The sequence below is a fragment of the Rhinopithecus bieti genome, unplaced genomic scaffold, assembly GCF_001698545.2.
Source record: "Rhinopithecus bieti isolate Rb0 unplaced genomic scaffold, ASM169854v2 scaffold_15821, whole genome shotgun sequence".
NCBI lineage: Eukaryota > Metazoa > Chordata > Mammalia > Primates > Cercopithecidae > Rhinopithecus > Rhinopithecus bieti.
In genome coordinates, this window is record NW_016808598.1 from 358571 (window position 1) to 378136 (window position 19566).

At 39.5% G+C, this 19566-nt stretch overlaps 1 protein-coding gene across 1 annotated transcript in view; it reads left to right on the forward strand.

Annotated features, from left to right (window-relative positions):
• Positions 1-1924: 1924 nt before the first annotated feature.
• Positions 1925-19566, forward strand: part of SRP54 (signal recognition particle 54) — a 44922-nt gene continuing 27280 nt past the window's right edge. Inside the window, exons 1-7 of the mRNA XM_017886883.1 lie at positions 1925-2117; positions 5711-5820; positions 8876-8967; positions 10215-10299; positions 17124-17228; positions 18250-18316; positions 18397-18454. Of these exons, the coding sequence (XP_017742372.1) occupies positions 5743-5820; positions 8876-8967; positions 10215-10299; positions 17124-17228; positions 18250-18316; positions 18397-18454 (485 nt within the window). The 5' untranslated portion in view covers positions 1925-2117; positions 5711-5742. The remainder of the gene's footprint in view (positions 2118-5710; positions 5821-8875; positions 8968-10214; positions 10300-17123; positions 17229-18249; positions 18317-18396; positions 18455-19566) is intronic.

Here is a 19566-nt window from a genome sequence, read left to right on the forward strand (position 1 = left end):
AGACAGGGTTTCACCGTGTTGGCCAGGCTGGTCTCGAACTCCTGACCTCAGGAGATTCACCCACCTCGGCCTCCCAAAGTGCTGGGATTACAGGCGTGAGCCACCGTGCCTAGCTGTAGCTTACATTTCAATAGTGAGATTATAGTTGACAAATAATATAAATAAGCCATATGTCAGTTGATAATAGAACAATAGGAAAAAATATAGGGAAGGGGGTTGCAGTTTTAAATAAGTGATTAGGGAAGACCTCATTGAGTAATGGCATCTGGACAAATCTGAAGGAAATGAGGGAGGGAGTTATGTTGTCAAGCAGAGGAAGAGCATGCCGGCTAGTACCGAGACACTGACGTGGAAATGTGTAACAGCAATAGCAAGGAGGTCAGTATGATTAAAATCATTCATGCGTGTGTGTGTGTGTGTGTGTGTGTGTGTGTGTGTTGAGGGGGCCTTACAGTCCATTCTGCCGACTTTACATCTGTGTGTGTTAAGATTTTAAGCAAAATTCTAACATGGAGTTTCCAGGAACATATCATCCTTGGACATTGTAGAGGAAACACTGTAAATGAAAGGTATTATAAGATGTTCTTATTCCTCTACTGAAATGCAAGATTTTATTTTATTGTTTTTGTGTTTTGTGTTTTTGAGACAGAGTTTCACTCTTGTCACCCAGGCTGGAGTGCAGTGGCGCCATATCGGCTTACTGCAACCTCCACCTCCTGGTTCAAGCGATTCTCCTGCCTCAGTCTCCCGAGTAGCTGGGATTATGGGCATGTGCCACCAACCACGGCTAATTTTTGTGTTTTTAGTAGAGATGGGGTTTTGTCATGTTGGCCAGGCTGGTCTTGAACTCCTGACTTCAGATGATCCACCCGCCTTGGCCACCCAAAGTGCTGGGATTACAGGCATGAGCCACTGGGCCCAGACAGATTTTATTATTTTATATATTAAAACTATATGTATTCATGTATTATATAATAAATTATATATGTTTTTTAATTTAAGGCAAAAATGTTTTAAAATATACTGCCAGTAACTACTTACAGAAGGAAAAGTGTATTGGAAAACCTCACAGAAGTTTTTAAAATTTTTTAATTTAAAACAACCAGTTTACATGGAAAGTTAGATTTATATTTAAGAATTACCTAGGCAGCCATAAAAAGAATGAAATCATGTCCTATGCAGCAACATGGATGGAGCTGGAGGCCATTATCCTAAGAGAGCTAATTCAGAAACAGAAAATCAAATATCTCATGTTCTCACTCATAAGTGGGAGCTAAACATAGGTACACATGGACATAAAGATGAAAATAGTAGACACAGAGCATTCCAAAATGGGGGAGTTTGGGAGGAGACTGAAGATTGAAAAAGTACGTCTTGGGTTCAAGGTTCAATATTTGGGTCATACGTGTGTAAGCCCAGTCCCCAGCATTACACAGTATACTGATGTAACAAGTATACACTTGTACCCTCTGAATCTAAAATAAATTAATTTAAAAAATTAAAGACACTTCCTAGAGTTTGCTTCCAAAAAAGTTAACTAGTATAGCTTATTTATTTAGAGATGGAGTCTCACTCTGTCTCCCAGGCTGGAGTACAATGATGTGATCTCGGCTCACTGCAACCTCCACTTCCCGGGTTCAAGTGATTCTCCTGCCACAGCCTCCTGAGTAGTTGGGACTACTGGAGTGCACCACCATACCCGGCCAAGTTTTGTATATTTTGTAGAGATGGGATTTCACCGTGTCGACTAGACTGGTCTCAAACTCCCAACCTTAAGCAATCTGCCCACCTCGGCCTCCCAGAGTGCTGGGGTTACAGGCGTAAGCCACCATGCTTGGCCTAGTGTAGCTTTTTAAAGTGAAGGATGATCTGTTTATGACATGACCTCTAAAAAAGTTAATTGTGGTGTCATGAATAGGATTATATCACTCCCAGTACCACGGTAAAGGATGTGAACTGAAACATCTGAATCTTATTTCTTAAATGAAGAATATTAATTTAAGGATCAATAATTATTTTGTGTAATGGGTATGGCATAAGAAATAAGTCCTGGATCTTTTCCATGAAGTAGTTGGCTCTCAGATTAAGTAACAATGTAATTGTAAAAAAATCTTATGGTAAGCAATTTTTTTTCAATTTCATCAAGTATTGGTAGTAAGTTTTTTTAAAGTTCTAAATTACCAAATTGTACTTGAGTAAAAGTATAGTGTTTAATTTGTAGCTCAGCCTGGGATATCTGTTTGCCAGTGATAGGTCCTCGAATGCATTTTCACTTCCTGCCTTTTTTTGATTCCTCTCACCTCTTTGCTTTCTCTATGGTGAATGAGTCAGCTACTTAATTTTCCTGTTTGTCTTAAAATTAATTAATTAATTAATTTATTGAGACGGAATTTCGCTCTTGTTGCCCAGGCTAGAGTGCAATAGCGTGATCTGTGGCTTACCGCAATCTCCACTTCCCGGGTTCAAGCGATTCATCTGTCTCAGCCTCCCAAGTAGCTGGCATTACAGGCATGTGCCACCATACCCGGCTAATTTTGTATTTTTAGTGGAGACGGGGTTTCTCCATTTTGGTCAGGGTGGTCTCGAACTCCCAACCTCAGGTGATCCGCCCGCCTCGGCCTCCCAAAGTGCTGGGATTACAAACGTGAGCCACTGCACCCAGCCCCAAATTTATTTTTTTTAATACGGATGTTCACCCTTGTTGCCCAGGATGGAGTGCAATGGTGCGATCTCAGTTCACTATAACCTCTGCCTCCCATCTTCAAGTGTTTCTCCTGCCTCAGCCTCCCGAGTAGCTGGAATTACAGGTGCCTGCCACCATGCCCAGCTAATTTTTTTTTTTTTTCTGTATTTTTGAGACGGGGTTTTGTCATGTTGGCTAGGCTGGTCTCGAACTCCTGACCTCAGATGATCCACCCACCTCAGCCTCCCAAAGTACTGGGATTACAGGTGTTAGCCACCATGCCCGGCCCTGTTTCTCTTATTTTTAATCCCCTGTGTATTTTGTAGAGGGGATCTGGTCTGCATAATCTTGGTTGACTAAATTAGACTACATTAGCTCAGAAGGGTTACCAAAACAGTTGTTTTGAAGAGTTACCTTTTCTGATAATATTGTTCATATTGGAAAATTGATACTCCCCAGACCTTGTTTTTAGAGCCCTTTGAAATCTCTGTTTCCTTCTAACTGTATACTCCTCTGTCCTGACCTGAATGTTTTTTTTCCTGTCCCCTAAATAATGCTCAGTGATCCATAAGTACAGTGCATATATAAGGCATAAGTGTGTCCCAGATTTGTCTCTCTCCATTTTTGACTATGCTATTTCATCTTCCTCAAATTCCGTTTTGTCTTTTCCACTTACTAAAATTCTACTATTATTTCAGGATCAAATTCATACTCAGTCTTTCCAATAAAGCCTGTACCCTCTGCCTTAGTCTAAAATTCTTCCTTTTCTTTTTTCTTTTTTTTTTTTTGGAGACAGAGTCACACTCTGTCACCCAGGTTGGAGTGCAGTAGTGTGATCATGACCTCCTTGGCTCAAGCAATCCTCCCGTCAGCCTCCTGAGTAGCTGGGACTACAGGCACATGCCGCCATGCCTGGCTACTTTTTTATTTTTTTATTTTTTGAGACGGAGTCTCGCTCTGTCGCCCAGGCTGGAGTGCAGTGCCCGAATCTCAGCTCACTGCAAGCTCCGTCTCCCGGGTTTACGCCATTCTCCTGCCTCAGCCTCCCGAGTAGCTGGGACTACAGGCGGCCGCCACCTCGCCCGGCTAGTTTTTTGTATTTTTTTTTAGTAGAGACGGGGTTTCATCGTGTTAGCGAGGATGGTTTCGATCTCCTGACCTCGTGATCCACCCGTCTCGGCCTCCCAAAGTGCTAGGATTACAGGCTTGAGCCACCGCGCCCGGCCTTTTTTTTTTTTTTAAGAGATGAGGTCCTGCTATGTTGCCCAGGCTGGTTTCCAACTCCTGAGCCCCAGTGATCCTACTTCCTTGGCCTCCCAAAGTGCTGGCATTACAGGCTTGAGCCACTGTACCTGGCCTTTTTCTTCCTATTTCTTTTTTTTTTTCTTGTTCCAGAGAAGCAGAATCAATAAAGTGTGTGTGTGTGTGTGTGTGTGTGTGTGTGTGTGTGTGTGTATAAATATATACAGAGAGAGATAGATATAAAGATATTTATTTATTTATTTATTTATTTATTTTTTCCGAGATGGAGTCTCGCTCTGTTGCCCAGGCTGGAGTGTAGTGGCCGGATCTTAGCTCACTGCAAGATATTTATTATAAGGAATTGGCTCAGGCCGTTATGGAGACTTAAATCTCAAGATCTGTAGGATGAGTTGGCAAGCTGGAGACCCAGGAGAGCCTATGGTGTAGATCCAGTCTGAATCTGAAGGCCTGAGAACTCAGAGCCATTGATGTAGTTTTAATCCAAATGCTTGAGACCCACAAAGAACCAATGTTTCAGTTTGAAGGCAAGAAAAACTGATGTCCCTGTTAGTAAGCAGTCAAACAGGAGGAATTCTCTCTTAGTGCTCATTTTAGTGTGCATTTATGTGCCTTGTCTTACCAGCTAGTAGATAAGCGTCTTGAGGGCAGGGACTACAAACCATATTTGCTTGTTTATCACCCATAAGCCCTTGCATCCTTACAAGTAGTAAGTACATTTAATATATAATACTTTATAAAATAGTAAGATTTTAGAGCTGGAAAGGGTTTTTGACTCTTACTTAACTGAAACAGAAAGTCTGTTGCATGTAACTTTTTTGGAAAACCAGGATTAGGATTTTATTTTGATTACTCATCCAGGGTTTTTTCTAGTAATTCTTATTAATAAATGATAACTTAAATCGTTATCTTATGTTAGAGTTTTCCTGGAATCAGAAACAGGTTTAAAATAGGAAGAGAACCAGCCTTGGCAGTATAGTGAGACTGCGTCTCTACAAATAATAAAAATTAGCTGGGCATAGTGACAGGCACCTGTGGTCCCAGCTACTTGGGAGGCTAAGGCAGGAGGATTGCCTGCTCCCAGGAAGTTGAGGCTGCAGTCAGCTGCGATCACACCACTGCACTCCAGCTTGGGTGACAGAGTGAGACCCTGTCTCAAAAAAAAAAAAAAAGAAGAGTAAAATAATATACCTCTTTCCTTTGTGGTTAGAAGAATAAAATGAAATAATGTATGTGGAATCACTTAGTACAGTGCTTTAGTACAGCTAATAGCTCAACAGTTGCTTTTTTTGTACTAGAAAAGTTATTAAAACTTTTCTTTTTTTTTTTTTGCTTGGGAGCAAGAATCAAAATAGTTTGCAGAGTCCTTTAATGTGGGAAATTAGGCAATATTCCTGGAGATTTCACCTTATTTTCCTCTTTTAATTTAAAAATGTTCAAGATACATAATTCAGTTCATAAGTATTGTGCCAAAAAAAGAACATATTTAATGAGTTTGTCATTATTTCCTCAAAGTATATTATTTGACATGTTAAATTTGCTGATTCATATACAGGATTCCAATTAAGTATTTGAATATAAGGCATCATAACCAAGTGGCAGTTTTATCTTTATGACATGACCATATTTAAGCACAGGTTGAGGCTAAGGAAGGTGAAATTACAGTATCTAAACACTAGAGTGATTTGAACTTAAAATACTCTTTAGAACTCTTCAGTCATGGGAAATCAAATTGATTATTTTCATTTAATTTTTTTTCCTCTCCAGAGTTTTCGTAAGTACATCTTAAAGCTGTCAAGATGGTTCTAGCAGACCTTGGAAGAAAAATAACATCAGCATTACGCTCGTTGAGCAATGCCACCATTATCAATGAAGAGGTATGTAAAATATTGTATGAAATATATATGATTGTATATTATCACTAGCATTGGGAAGATGGCTTATTAATAAACTCTGTATGTATATGTATTTTGATGTAGACTTAATACTTGTAGACAAAAACCTAAAAGTGGATTCAGTAAGTAGTGTTTTATTGAGAAATTAACTACAACTTCAAATTTACTTCAACTTTCTATAAAGAATTTTCCAAAAAAAAATCCAAAACAAAACTGACCTTAACTTACTTGTAAAAATGACATATTTTATCATTTGAAAGTGTCTTAAATCTGCAACTGTACTTTTGTTTTCTCTGTTGATAAAGACCTAAAATTTCATTACCCTGCTTCTTTCTTCTTGGCTAGGCCTGTGTTTATCTGTCCTTTTCTTTGTGACTTTTATTTAGCATTTTTGTAAAAGGCTAGCATTTCCATCTTGTCTGTTTTGATTCACTTTCTTCGAAATCTTCAGTTTTTTGGAGATTTTTGTAAGCCACTCCTTAGATCATATTAAAATACTTTTCTTCCTGGCTATATTGTTTTAAGATATTTCTTTGTTTCATTTGTCCCCCACAGATTGTATCTTAATGGTTTATTAATTGAAAAAGATGACTATGGTTCACAAGTATACTTTATATTTTGTATTAACAATGGGAAAGTACTGAATTTGGTGTTAGAAGGCATTGTTTAGAGTCCCACTGTAGCTATTTAGTAGCTGTACAATGTAAATTTGGGCAACTCAACTTTAGATTCCTTAGTGTGTAAAATAGGAAAATAGCATTTACCATAGAAAATAGTTTTAAGTATCAAATGAACTTTCTAACTTGGAGGTTAGAAAACTAATTCTTACGTAGAATTTTATCTCAACACTAAGCTAATGGAATTAAATAATTTTGAGACCATCTTAGAGATCATTTAGTTCAGCCTCTTATTTAACAGAAACAGAAAGTCAGTTTCATGTGATTATTTGGAAGAACCAGGATTAGAAACTTTTTTTTCCTAATTCCTCATAAAGGGCTTTTTCTAATACTTCTTATTAAATAATAAATCATAACTTAAATCATTTTTGGTCTTGTATTTCAGAATAAATAAAACAACTTTCCAAACAGTTTTCCCTGTTGGGTAGCCCTTATGTTCTTTGTGTTTATAGTAGAAAGGAAAGGAAACCAGGGGAGGAGTTCTTGGTGGGAAGTAGAGTAACAGCTGTTGCTTAAATTGGCAGCTTCTCTGTTCTTGATACTGTGCTGCTAGCTAATTAACAAGGAGAAAGCCCTCTGGTGAAAGATCACTTCCAGTTTTATCAGACTCCTTTAATAAGGGATAGAGAAAATTGATAAGCCTCTCCTTGTAGGGCATACAAAGTGAGGTGAAGGAGAGAGTTCATTCAACAAATATTTGAGGGCCTATGTTTTTGCAGACATTTTTGCTGGCACCAGAGATACAGCGGTGAACAAAATAGACTAAAATTCCTACCCTCATAGAGCTTACATTCTAGTGTGTGAGCACTTTATATACATGAGTGGCTAAAGCCTCATCTTTTCTTAAGACTTAATTTTATGACCTTTCAACTACAGTGCCTTGCAGTTCAACAAACATATGATGATAATAAGTTATTAATGGAGGGTAGCCTTTCCAACTGTATTCTGCTGCTCTAAGTAAAAGTGACAAGACTGGCTAACTTTCTTCTGTCACATTTACTTCCATAGTTGTCCAGTTTTTAAGAAAAGCAAATATTAGCCGGGCACGGTGGCTCAAGCCTGTAATCCCAGCACTTTGGCACTTTGCGAGCCCGAGTACGGCGGATCACGAGGTCAACAAAAACGAGATCGAGACCATTCCTGGCTAACATGGTGAAACCCCGGTCTCTATCTAAAATACAAAAAACTAGCCCGGGGTGAGCGTGGTGGGCGCCTGTAGCTCCCAGCTACTCAGGAGGTGAGGCCCAGGGCAGAATGGCGTGAACCCGGAGGCGGAGCCTTGCAGTGAGCCGGATTTGCGCCACTGCACTCCAGCTCTGGGCCGTTTTGACAGAGCGAGACTCCGCCTCAAAAAAAAAAAAAAAAAAGAAAAGAAAATATTAAGCCCAGGCGTGGTGCGCTCACACCTGTAATCCTACGACTCTGGGAGGCTGAGGGTGGTGGGATCACCCTGAGGTTCAGGAGTTTGAGACCAACCTGGCCAACATAGTGAAACTCTGTCTCTACTGAAAATATAAAAAATTAGCTGGGCGTGATGGCAGGCACCTATAATCCCAGCTACTAGGGAGGCTGAGGCAGGAGATTCGCTTGAATCCAGGAGGTGGAGGTTGCAGTGAGCCGAGATCATGCCATTGCACTCCAGCCTACGCAACAATAGCGAAACTCCATTTCAGAAAAAAAGAAAAGCAAATATTGTGATTGTATACCACTACGTAATAACAACAGGAGCTCTTCAGTAACTTAGAAAACGTCAAAGACAACATCTATTTGTAGAAACTTTTTTTGGCTTGTATATTGTCTTTATTATTATTACTTTGTGTGTGTGGGGGTTTTTTTGTTTGTTTTTGTTTGTTTTTTTTTTGAGACAAAGTCTTACTCGGTCGCCTAGGCTGGAGTGCAGTGGCACTATCTTGGTTCACTGCAGCCTCAGCCTCCTGAGTAACTGGGATTACAGACACATGCCACCATGCCTAGCTAATTTTTGTATTTTTAGTAGAGATGGAGTTTCGCCATGTTGGCCAGGCTGGTCTTGAACTCCTGACCTCAAGAGATCTGCCCACCTCGGCCTCCCAAAGTGTTGGGATTACAGGCGTGAGCCACCATGCCCGGCCTATAATTACTTTTACATAGGAATAAAATTGTGGTAATTAGTACTTGGGTGTGTAAAACTAAATGGGGTTTCTTATTTTGACAAAATGACTTAACATTTAATAAAATTATCTCTTTAGAACTAACTGAAGAACCCAGTATTGTGGTATTATTTTATTAAGCTATGGTCATATGATTGATCAACCATTGTTTTTATGGAACTTAAATTATACACTGGGTACTTTAAATTTCATTTATTTCTTTATTTTCAGGTATTGAATGCTATGCTAAAAGAAGTCTGTACCGCTTTGTTGGAAGCAGATGTTAATATTAAACTAGTGAAGCAACTGAGAGAAAATGTTAAGTAAGTTAAATTAATCAGGTAAAAAACAGGCACAGTTAAGTTTAGTTTACAGGAAAGAAGTGCTAACTGGAAGTGTTTGCTATATCAGGAATCATTTCTGCTCTGCAGCACTGGAAAAGTGCTCATATGTTCAGCGAGAGCATGTGTAGTACTTTTCCATAATGGAAGTTCAAAGAATAAACTACATGTGGTTTTCATTTAATTACATTTTTTTTTCTATTTTACTAGTCTTTTATTTGGATGGATTTGATTAAATACTGATAGTATTTTAATATATAAAGCCTTTTAACAATTCAGGTTCTTCTTAGAAAAGTACTGCAATTTTATTCTTTTTAGGCTTAAGATGATATTAACCGTTATTGGAGAGCTGTATTCTCTTTTGTTCTCCTTTTGGTTTCTCTGTTTCATATTTGATTGAGGAATTAATGTGTGTGGTCTCAGTTGTCATATTCATTGGGAGAGGCACTGAGTTGGCAGGACATACAGAACAATACAGGTAGCTGAGTTAACGCTTGAATCTTATCCCTTATCATGCTTTAGATATTTCTTCTTGTATTGTTAGACTGGGATTAGTTGTGGGACTACCAGCATTTAAGCAGTTAGAAATAGAGAAAGTAGCCGGGCGTGGTGGCTCACGCCTGTAATCCCAGCTCTTTGGGAGGCTGAGGCGGGAGAAACATGAGGTCAGGAGATGGAGACCAGCCTGGCCAACATGGTGAAACCCCGTCTCTACTAAAAATACAAAAAATTAGCCGGGCATGGTGGCATACGCCTGTAAACCCAGCTACTCGGGAGGCTGAGGCAGGAAAATTGCTTAAGCTTGGGAGACAGGTTGCAGTGAGCCGAGATCATGCCGCTACACTCTGGCCTGGCCCACAGAGTGAGACTCTGTCTCAAAAAAAAAGAAGAAATAGAGAAAGTAGTCCTGATTTCTGTTGTAAAGATATATAAAATATATAAGCTGCAAGCAAAGTAAATAAAACTAGTTCTTTGTGGTGATACTAGGACAAATTTATACTTTCAGGTGTAATCCTTGAAAACCAAAGTCTTGTGTCTAATACTTCATGGCTAAAACTCTTTATGATATAGACTTACGAATCTGTAGTAATTACATGCATGTTAATTGGAAGACTATTAATATGAATGACTGAATAGTCGTACATTCTTTGGAGCAGAAGCTTTTTTTTCTTAGAGTTTCTTAACTGATTTTCTCCTCCCCATCCCAATCACCAACCACCATCATAAAGGTCTGCTATTGATCTTGAAGAGATGGCATCTGGTCTTAACAAAAGAAAAATGATTCAGCATGCTGTATTTAAAGAACTTGTGAAGGTAAAAGTATATGAAGATTGTGCTGTGATTCTATACTCAGTGGATAAAAATACATTAGCACTACACATATTTCAGAATATTTTTAACATGTCTTTATGGAATATTCATCTGTATTAAAATATTAATGAAAGGATTATTAAGTTTTCTTAGGGACTTTTGTTTTTTTTTTTTTGAGAAGGAGTTTCACTCTCGTTGCCCAGGCTGGAGTGCAATGACACGATCTTGGTTCACCGCAACCTCCGCCTCCTGCGTTCAAGTGATTCTCTTGCCTCAGCGTCCTGAGTAGCTGGGATTACAGGCATGCACCACCACGCCTGGCTAATTTTGTATTTTTGGTAGAGACAGGGTTTCTCTATGTTGGTCAGCCTGATCTTGAACTCCCGACCTCAGGTGATCTGCCCGCCTTGGCCTCACAAAGTACTGGGATTACAGGTATAAGCCAGTGCACCTGGTCAGGACCTATTTTTATTGTAGACTTTACTGAATATACAGAATTCCGAGTGCAGATATGAAGGCTAGTACTATTCCTGCAAAAAATGCCAAAACCAAGATGCGATGAGTGAAATTTCACTGCAGATTGGTTGATGAAAGGGCGTAAGTTTTTCTTCTTTCACTATTGTGTTTTGCCTAGTGATGGTCCTGCTTTTATACGGCAAAGTCACACATACAAATATTCTTTTCTACACTGTTCATTGTGTAAGGAATTTCCTTTGCAAAGACCGAGTATCCCAATTCTTGCCTAGATTATGAGCAATTTTGAATTAGTGAAAGTTTTATTTTCAAGTAGTAAATGTAGTCGGTTGCCCCTGCCTCATCTTATTGCTGATCATGCAAATTATGGTGAAAATCTTAGAGCTTAAAATATATATATATTGGCTCAGTTGTAGAAGAAAAAAGAAAGGAGCTGTTAAAAAATTATTTTAGTCCAGGCGCAGTGGCTCATGCCTGTAATCACAGTGCTTTGGGAGGCGGAGGTGGGAAGATTCCTTGAGGCCCAGAGTTTGAGACCAACCTGGGCAATGCAGTGAGAACCAGTCTCTACAAAAAAAAAAAAAAAAAAATTGGTAAAAATAACTGGTGCAGGCCAGGTGCAGTGGCTCACATCTGTAATCCCAGCACTTTGGGAGGCTGAGGTGGGTGAATCACCCAAGGTCAGGAGTTCGAGACCAGCCTGACCAACATGGTGTAATCCTGTCTCTACTAAAAATACAAAAATTAGCTGGGCATGGTGGTGCACATCTGTAGTCCCAGCTACTGAGGAGGCTGAGGCAGGAGAATTGCTTGAGCCCCAGAGTTCAGGGGTGCAATGAGCCGTGATTGTGCCACTGCACTCCAGACTTGGGGAGAGGGTGAGACCCTGTCTTAAAAAAAAAACAAAAAAAATTTTTTTAGAGCAATAGATGGCTACTAGTTCTACATTTTTTTCCCCCACATTGTATGAATATTTTCTTTCTTTTTTTTTTTCTTGAGTCTCCATCTGTCACTCAGGCTGAAGTGCAGTGGCATGATCTCTGCTCACTGCAACCTCTGCCTGCCGGGCTCAAGCAGTTCTCCTGTCTCAGCCTCCTGAGTAGCTGGGACTATATAGGTGCACACCACCACACCCAACTAATTTTTGTATTTTTGGTACAAACGAGTTTTCACATCTTGGCCAGTCTGACCTCCAACACCTGACCTCAAGTGATCCACCCGCCTCGGCCTCCCAGAGTGCTGGGATTACAGGCATGAGCCACCATGCCCGGCCTGAATATTTTTATTTACTGTTTTGGTACCAACCGCACTGATAGGATTTTGAAAAAGTTGTGTATCTCAGACGAGTATGTAATTTTCATTTACTCCACTAGACTAATTAATTAAAAAAAGAAAAAAAAGAAATTCAGACCTAAAAGAGGTCAGAATTTATCCTGTTCATACTTACCAGTTTGCAGTTGAGAAAACTGAGCTAGTTAGTGACAGACCCAGGTATGATCTCCAAACTCCTTGTGTAAGACTCTTCATTTCCTAATTGCTTTTTACTTAGTGTCTGAGGTCAGCACAGTGTGAATGGAACTTTTCTTTTCTTTTTTCTTTTTTTTTTTTTTGAGATGGAGTCTTGCTCTGTTGCTAGGCTGAAGTGCAGTGGCACGATCTTGGCTCACTGCAACCTCTGCCTCCCGGGTTCAAGCAATTCTCCTGCCTCAGTCTCCCAAGTAGCTGGGATTACAGTCGTGCGCCACCTTGCCCAGCTAATTTTTTTTTTTTTTGTATTTTTAGTAGAGACGGGGTTTCACTATGTTGGCCAGGATGGTCTCGATCTCCTGACCTAGTGATCCGCCCACCTTGGCCTCCCAAAGTGCTGGGATTACAAGCATGAGCCACCGTACCCGGCCTTTTTTTTTTTTTTTTTTAAAAGAGACAGTCTGACTCTGTTACTCAGGCTGGAGTGCAGTGCTGCAATCATGGCTCACTGTAGCCTCAACCTGTTGGGCTCAAACAATCCTCCTGCCTCAGCGCCCCCCAAGTAGCTGGACTACAGATACATGCCACCACGCCCAGCTAGTTTTTGCATTTTTTGTAGAGACAAGGTTTTGCCATGTTGCCCTAGCTGGTCTTGATCTTCTGAGCTCAAGTGATCCACCTGCCTTGGCCTCCCAAAGTGTTAGGATTGCAGGTGTCAGCCACTGTGCCTGGCCGGAAATTTTTATTGTTAGGGGCTCATAACTATAGGCAATTCTGGAGCATCAAGTGCTTTATTAAGAAGCATTTATTGAGTACCTACTTTATTTCAGGAAGTATGCCAAATGCTGCTGACAGCAGAGATAAATAAGACTGGTCCTTATACTCAGATGCTTATGGTCTAGAGCAATGGTGTACAAAGCAAGATCAAAATTATTTTCATAATACCAAGACACTATTTGACTTTTGTGCTACGTTGACATTTGCACTGAAAACAATGGTAGGTAAAACTCCCTAGTATGAATCAAGGCGGTGGCACCATACGATACTAGTAGTTTCTGGACTCTTTATTTTTTTTATTTTTAAAGACAGAGTCCCTGTCATTCAAGCTAGAGTGCAGTGGCATGATCAGAGCTCACTGCAGCCTCAAATTCGTGGGCTCAAGCGATCTTCTCTCCTCAGCTTCCAGAGAAGCTAGGACTACAGGCCTGCACCACTGTGTTTTTTTTTGTTTGTTTGTTTGTTTGTTTGTTTGTTGTGGTGTGATCATGGCTTGCTGCAGCCTCATCCTCCCTAGGCTTAGGTGATCCCTACACCTGAGCCTCCCTAGTAGCTGGGACTACTACTCTTTGAGCCCAGGAGTTTGAGACCAGCCTGAGCAACATGATGAAACCCCATCACTACAAAAAATACAAAAAGTAGCTGGGAACGGTGGCTTACACCTGTAAAGTCAGTTACTCGGGAGGGTACGTTGAATCCGGGAGGTGGACGTTACAGTGAGCTGAGATCACACCACTGCACTCCAGCCTGGGCGACAGAGCGAGACCTGTCTTAAAAAAAAAAAAGCCACCAGGCACAGTGGTGCATGCCTGTAATCCCAGCACTTTGGGAGGCCGAGGCGGGTGGATCACCTGAGGTCAGGAGTTTGAGACCAGCCTGACCAACGTGGTGAAACCCCGTCTTGACTAAATAAAAAAAGTTAGGCGTGTGTAGTGGCACATGCCTGTAATCCCAGCTACTTGGGAGGCTGAGGCAGGAGAATGGATTGAACCTGGGAGGCAGAGGTTGCAGTGAGCTGAGATCACGCCATTGCACTCCAGCCTAGGCCACAAGAGCGAAACTCCATCTAAAATAAAAATAAAAAGGCCTTGTATCTATCATCTATCTCTGTCATGAGTTTGACAGTATCCCTCTACTTACTTTTCTGATGAGAGTCAGTATTGATATTAATGAAGTTTTTTGATTATGTATAGTGAAATATGTCAATGACGAGAGATCTGCCTAACTCAGTGAACCAATGTTTTGTGAATAACTAGCGCGTGATATTACAAGATCATGTACCAGTATAAGATTCATTTAAAATGCAAGATGGAATCACAGATTTTAATGTAACAGAGTATAAAAGTTTATATGGTTTTAGATTCTACATTGCAGCTAACCTTTACAAACTACCATGATTATAAAGAAACTCTGAGACCAAGAAGTTGAAAACAGCTGTTCTCGAGAGTGGGCGAAAGAGAAGACAAATTTATTAAATTATTTAGTAAAACATATATGTTCCAAATAATAGGTCCATAGAGAGCTGGGAGATTTTGCCATGACTTGTAGAAAATGGAGGTGAATGTGGAGCAGCATCAGTGTACTGAAAGGATATATGAGGAAGGGAAGTGGATTTATGTTTAAGACAGATTTTGCCTGTTTCAGAAGTTTGCTTAAGGGGAGGTTGATGCTTAGGAAAGGTATGAGAAAATGTATTTTTCTCTCTTCTTTATCTCATGGTTTTCCTTGAAATTCAGGTATAATATGGATTATGTAATTTTTATGGATGGCTTGGCAGACTTTCTCTCAAAGGTTTAGACTTTGTGGACCATGTGATTTCTATTGCAACTACTCAGCTCTGCTGTTGTGGCACAAAAGCAGCAAATGGGTCAGGCACAGTGGCTTATACCTGTAATCTCAGCACTTCAGGAGGCCAAGGCTGGAGGGTTGCTTGAGGCCAAGAGTTCAGAAGCAGTCTGGGCAACATAGCAATACTCCGTCTCTACAAACAAATACTAAAATTAATCAGATATCATGGCACACGCCTGTAGTTCCAGCTACTCACGAGGCTGAGATGGTAGGATCGCTTGAGCCCAAGAGTTCGAGACTGCAGTGAGCCATGATTGTACCACTGCACTCTAGCCTGGGTTACAGAGTGAGACCGTGTCTCAAAAAAAAAAAAAACAAAAAAAGTAGTAAATGAATGGGCATGGCTGTATTAGATTGAAATTTTTTTCAATGTAATAGCTGGAAATGTAATAACTTTATAGCCTGTTGCCCAGGCCAGAGTACAGTGGCCTGATAATAGCTCATTGCAGTCTCAAACTCCTGGGCTCAAGCCATCTTCCTGCCTCAGCCTCCTGATTAGCTGGGACCACAGGTGCATGCCATCACACCTGGCCAATTCTTTAAATTAGTAGGGACAAGATCTTACTATGCTGCCCAAGCTGGTCTCAAACTCCTGGTCTCAAGCAATCCTCCTCTGGCCCCCAGAAAGGGGCGGGATTATAGGCATGAGCCACCACACCCAGCCTCCATTGAAACTTTATTTGCACATAGTTCACCAACCCCTGATCTGGGACATTAACTATTATAGATTTATTATTATATCATACATTTCAAGTTCCAAACGACTGATTCCCACGTGAATTACTTTTTAAATGTCCCATGCCTTTTTTTTTTTTTTTTTTTTTTTTTGGAGATGGAGTCTTGCTCTGTTGCCCAGGCTGGAGTGCAGTGGTGCAATCTCAGCTAACTTCAAGCTCCGCCTCCTAGGTTCACGCCATTCTCCTGTCTCAGCCTCTTGAGTAGCTGGGACTACAGGTGCCCACCACCACACCCGGCTAATTTTTTGTATTTTTAGTAGAGACGGGGTTTCACCGTGTTAGCCAGGATGGTCTCGATCTTCTGACCGCATGATCCGCCCACTTCGGCCTCCCAAAGTGCTGGGATTACAGGCGTGAGCCACCGCACCTGGCCCTAAATGTCCCATGCTTTTTTAATTTGGAGACTGTCCCTATATGAACCTCAGTTTTCCACTGCCTGTCATTTTAAAGTTGGTGATTGTTTTTTACTAGCTCTCTAAATGTAGTAACTTTACAGTAAATATTTGGCATTGGAGAATTTACAGTTTGACCTGGAAAATCTTTCACATATAATCTGTAATTTTGTTAAGTAAATATTTGTCAAATTGAATATGGACGTTAGCACTCTTGAGTATGGCATCCACTAGCCACATGTGGTTATTGAGCATTTGTAATGTGGTTAGTCCAAACTGAGATGTGTTTTACATATAAAATACACGCCAGATTTTCAGACTTTGTATGGGAAAATAAATGTAAAAATCTCATTAATTTTAAAATATAGATTACATATGAAAATGATAATTTTTTAGGTGTATTGGGATAGACATTAAAATTAGTATCACCTGTTTTTACTTTTTAAATGTCAGTACTGGAAATTTTAAAGTTCATGTGTAGCCTTCACATACATTTTTGTATTACATTTTTGTAGTGCTGATGTAGATTCCTCGTGTGGCTTAAACTTGGTTTTACATTTTATTTTATACTCCAGCTTGTTCTAAAAAATGTTGTGAGATCTTTACCTCTGAACTGGTTTGGAGTATAGACTTGATTATGACTTCTTAAATTTATGTTCTTAAATTTTACTCTGTCTATGCAAAGGAGAACAGTTATATTAGAATAGCGTATGGTAGCTTTTATATGAAAATGCCCTTAGTTATATAATTTAAAAGTTGTGGCAGCATGGTGTCTCATGCCTGAAATCCCAGGACTCTGAGGCTGAGACAGAAGGATTGCTTGAACCCAGAGGTTGGAGACCAGCCTGGGCAACGTGGCAAGACCCTCTCTCTACAAAAAAAAAAAAGTTTCAATTAACTAGATGTGGTGGTGTGTACCTGTAGTCCCAGTTACTTGGGAGGCTGAAGTGGGAGCATCATTTGAGCCCAGGAGATCGAGGCTGCAGTGAGCTCTGATTATGCCACTGCACTCCAGCCTGGGTGACAGAGTGCGACCCTGTCTCAAAAAAGGAAAAAAAAGTTGTGGGAAAGGGGTTTTGAATTTAAATGTATGTTAACTTTATTTTATTTTTAATTTATTTTTGGTATTTAGCTTGTGGACCCTGGAGTTAAGGCATGGACACCCACTAAAGGAAAACAAAATGTGATTATGTTTGTTGGATTGCAAGGGAGTGGTAAAACAACAACATGTTCAAAGGTAAATTGAACTTAATTTAAAAAGAAGCCATATGGAAGATAGGTTTGTATAAATCAAGTTTCGTACTTAATGTAAAAATATATTATAAAGCCTAGCTTTATAATATTGAAATATATATTTTTATTAATTATAATTAATTAGAATATATTAATATATAATGTGTTATATATTTTATTAAAATATATTTGTGATATATTAAAATATACTATAATATATTAAAATACCTTAAGGCTTTGTAATATTGTTGCTTTATAATTTTATGTTACTTGATGTATGTTTTTAAATAATTTTTTGTAGGATAAGAGAAGAGATCCTCATACTTTCTTATTTCTTTTTTGAAAGAAGGTAGACATCTATAACTATGCTATTTCTTTTATTAAAAAAAGACTATTCCTATCCTTTCAGGAAGTGAGTGCATTATTTTTGGAGAAGAGAACATGGAGTTTACTTTATCCTCTATAGCTCAGGACTCCTTTTTCAGGTTCCCACCCAGCATACTATAGATCTTCATTTTGCATAACCTTATGCAATGTTTTTTTAGACAGAGTCTTACTTTGTTGCCCAAGCTAGAGTGCAGTGGCGTGCGAACATAGCTCACTGTAGCCTTGACCTCTTTATGCTAATTTTTAATTCGGTTTACCACTCCTTTTTCCCGAATTGGCTGTCTCAACAATATTATGGGATTTTCCACAAGCTTCATATGTGTTATAGTTTGAGGGGAAAAGAGAAAAGGATGATTTTAGATCGTTTTGTTGTTTGTTTTAATTAACATTAATAGTAGTTAACATTTTTTACTACGATCATTTGCTACTTGATCATTTTATATTTGAATGCTGCTGCATGACAATTAGAATATAAAACTTTGTAGGAAATTTGCCGTATTCAAAAATCTTTAATAATCGGGAGAATTATACGCGTTTTATTTTAATCCTTAGGTAAATAATAAGGAAAAACAGAAGAAATTATATGTATAATTTGTTATATTTTATGATATTATATTTTTAAATCTTTTCTCACCCAGTTAGCATATTATTACCAGAGGAAAGGTTGGAAGACCTGTTTAATATGTGCAGACACATTCAGAGCAGGTAATGTCTTGAAATTTGAAAATTGTTTTCTATAATTTTTATTTTCAAGTTTGAGGATTCATGAACTCTTTATCTTCTAGGGGCTTTTGACCAACTAAAACAGAATGCTACCAAAGCAAGAATTCCATTTTATGGAAGGTAGGTTACCGGTTTTTTATTTTAACACTCATATGCCTCTTCTTGTCTGTCAGCTTTTTTTTTTTTTTTTTTTTTTTTTTTTTTTGAGATACAGTCTCCCTCTGTTACCCAGGTTGGAGTGCAATGGTGCGATCTCGGCTCACCGCACCCTCCACCTCCTGAGTTCAAGCAACTCTCCTGTCTCAGCTTCCTGAGTAACTAGGATTACAGGTGCCCACCACCACGCCCGGCTAAGTTTTTGCATTTTTAGTAGAGACAGGGTTTCGCCATGTTGGCCAGGCTGGTCACTCCTGACCTCAGGTGATCTGCCTGCCTCGGCCTCCAAAAGTGCTGGGATTACAGGCATGAGCCACCATGCCTAACCATGCCCTGCTAATTTTTTTTTTAACTTTTTGTAAAGACCCTGTCTTTACAAAAGATCCTATGTTGCCCAGGCTAGTCCCAAGCTCCTGGACTCAAATGATCCTTCCACCTCAGCCTCCCAAAGGGCTGGGATTACAGGCTTGAGCCACTGTACGCAGCAACACACATATTCTTGTTAAGTATATTCTACCCGAGTTTTTGGTGGTGGTTCTTAATTTAGGGGAAAAACTTTTTTTTGTAACATTATATGTCTTTATTTGATAGTAGTGATCTGCATATAAAAAGTTGCCACTAATCAGAAGAATGCAAATTAAAATATCTAATTTCTTGATTTTTCAAGTTGGCAAAGATTGTATTAGGGATTGTGAAAATGTAGTGAAATAGGGATGAGATTAAACTGTTATGGAGGAGGTTTGCCTCATAAAAGCGAAAAGCCTTAAATGGTCATACCGTTTGTTCCAAATTCAACTTATAAGAGTGCTCAAAGAAGAAACATTTACCAATTATATTGGCTGTATTTTTAATATCAAGAAATTGCAAAAACTGCCATGCACAGTGGCTTATATATATAATCCCAGCACTTTGGGAGGCTGAGATGGGAGGATCACTTGAGCCCAGAAGTTGGACACCAGCCTGAGCAACATAACAAGACCTCATCTCTAGAAAAAATAAATTAAAAAAATTTTTAGGCTGGGCGTGGTGGGGTTACGCTTGTAACCCCAGCAGTTTGGGAGGCTGAGGCAGGTGGA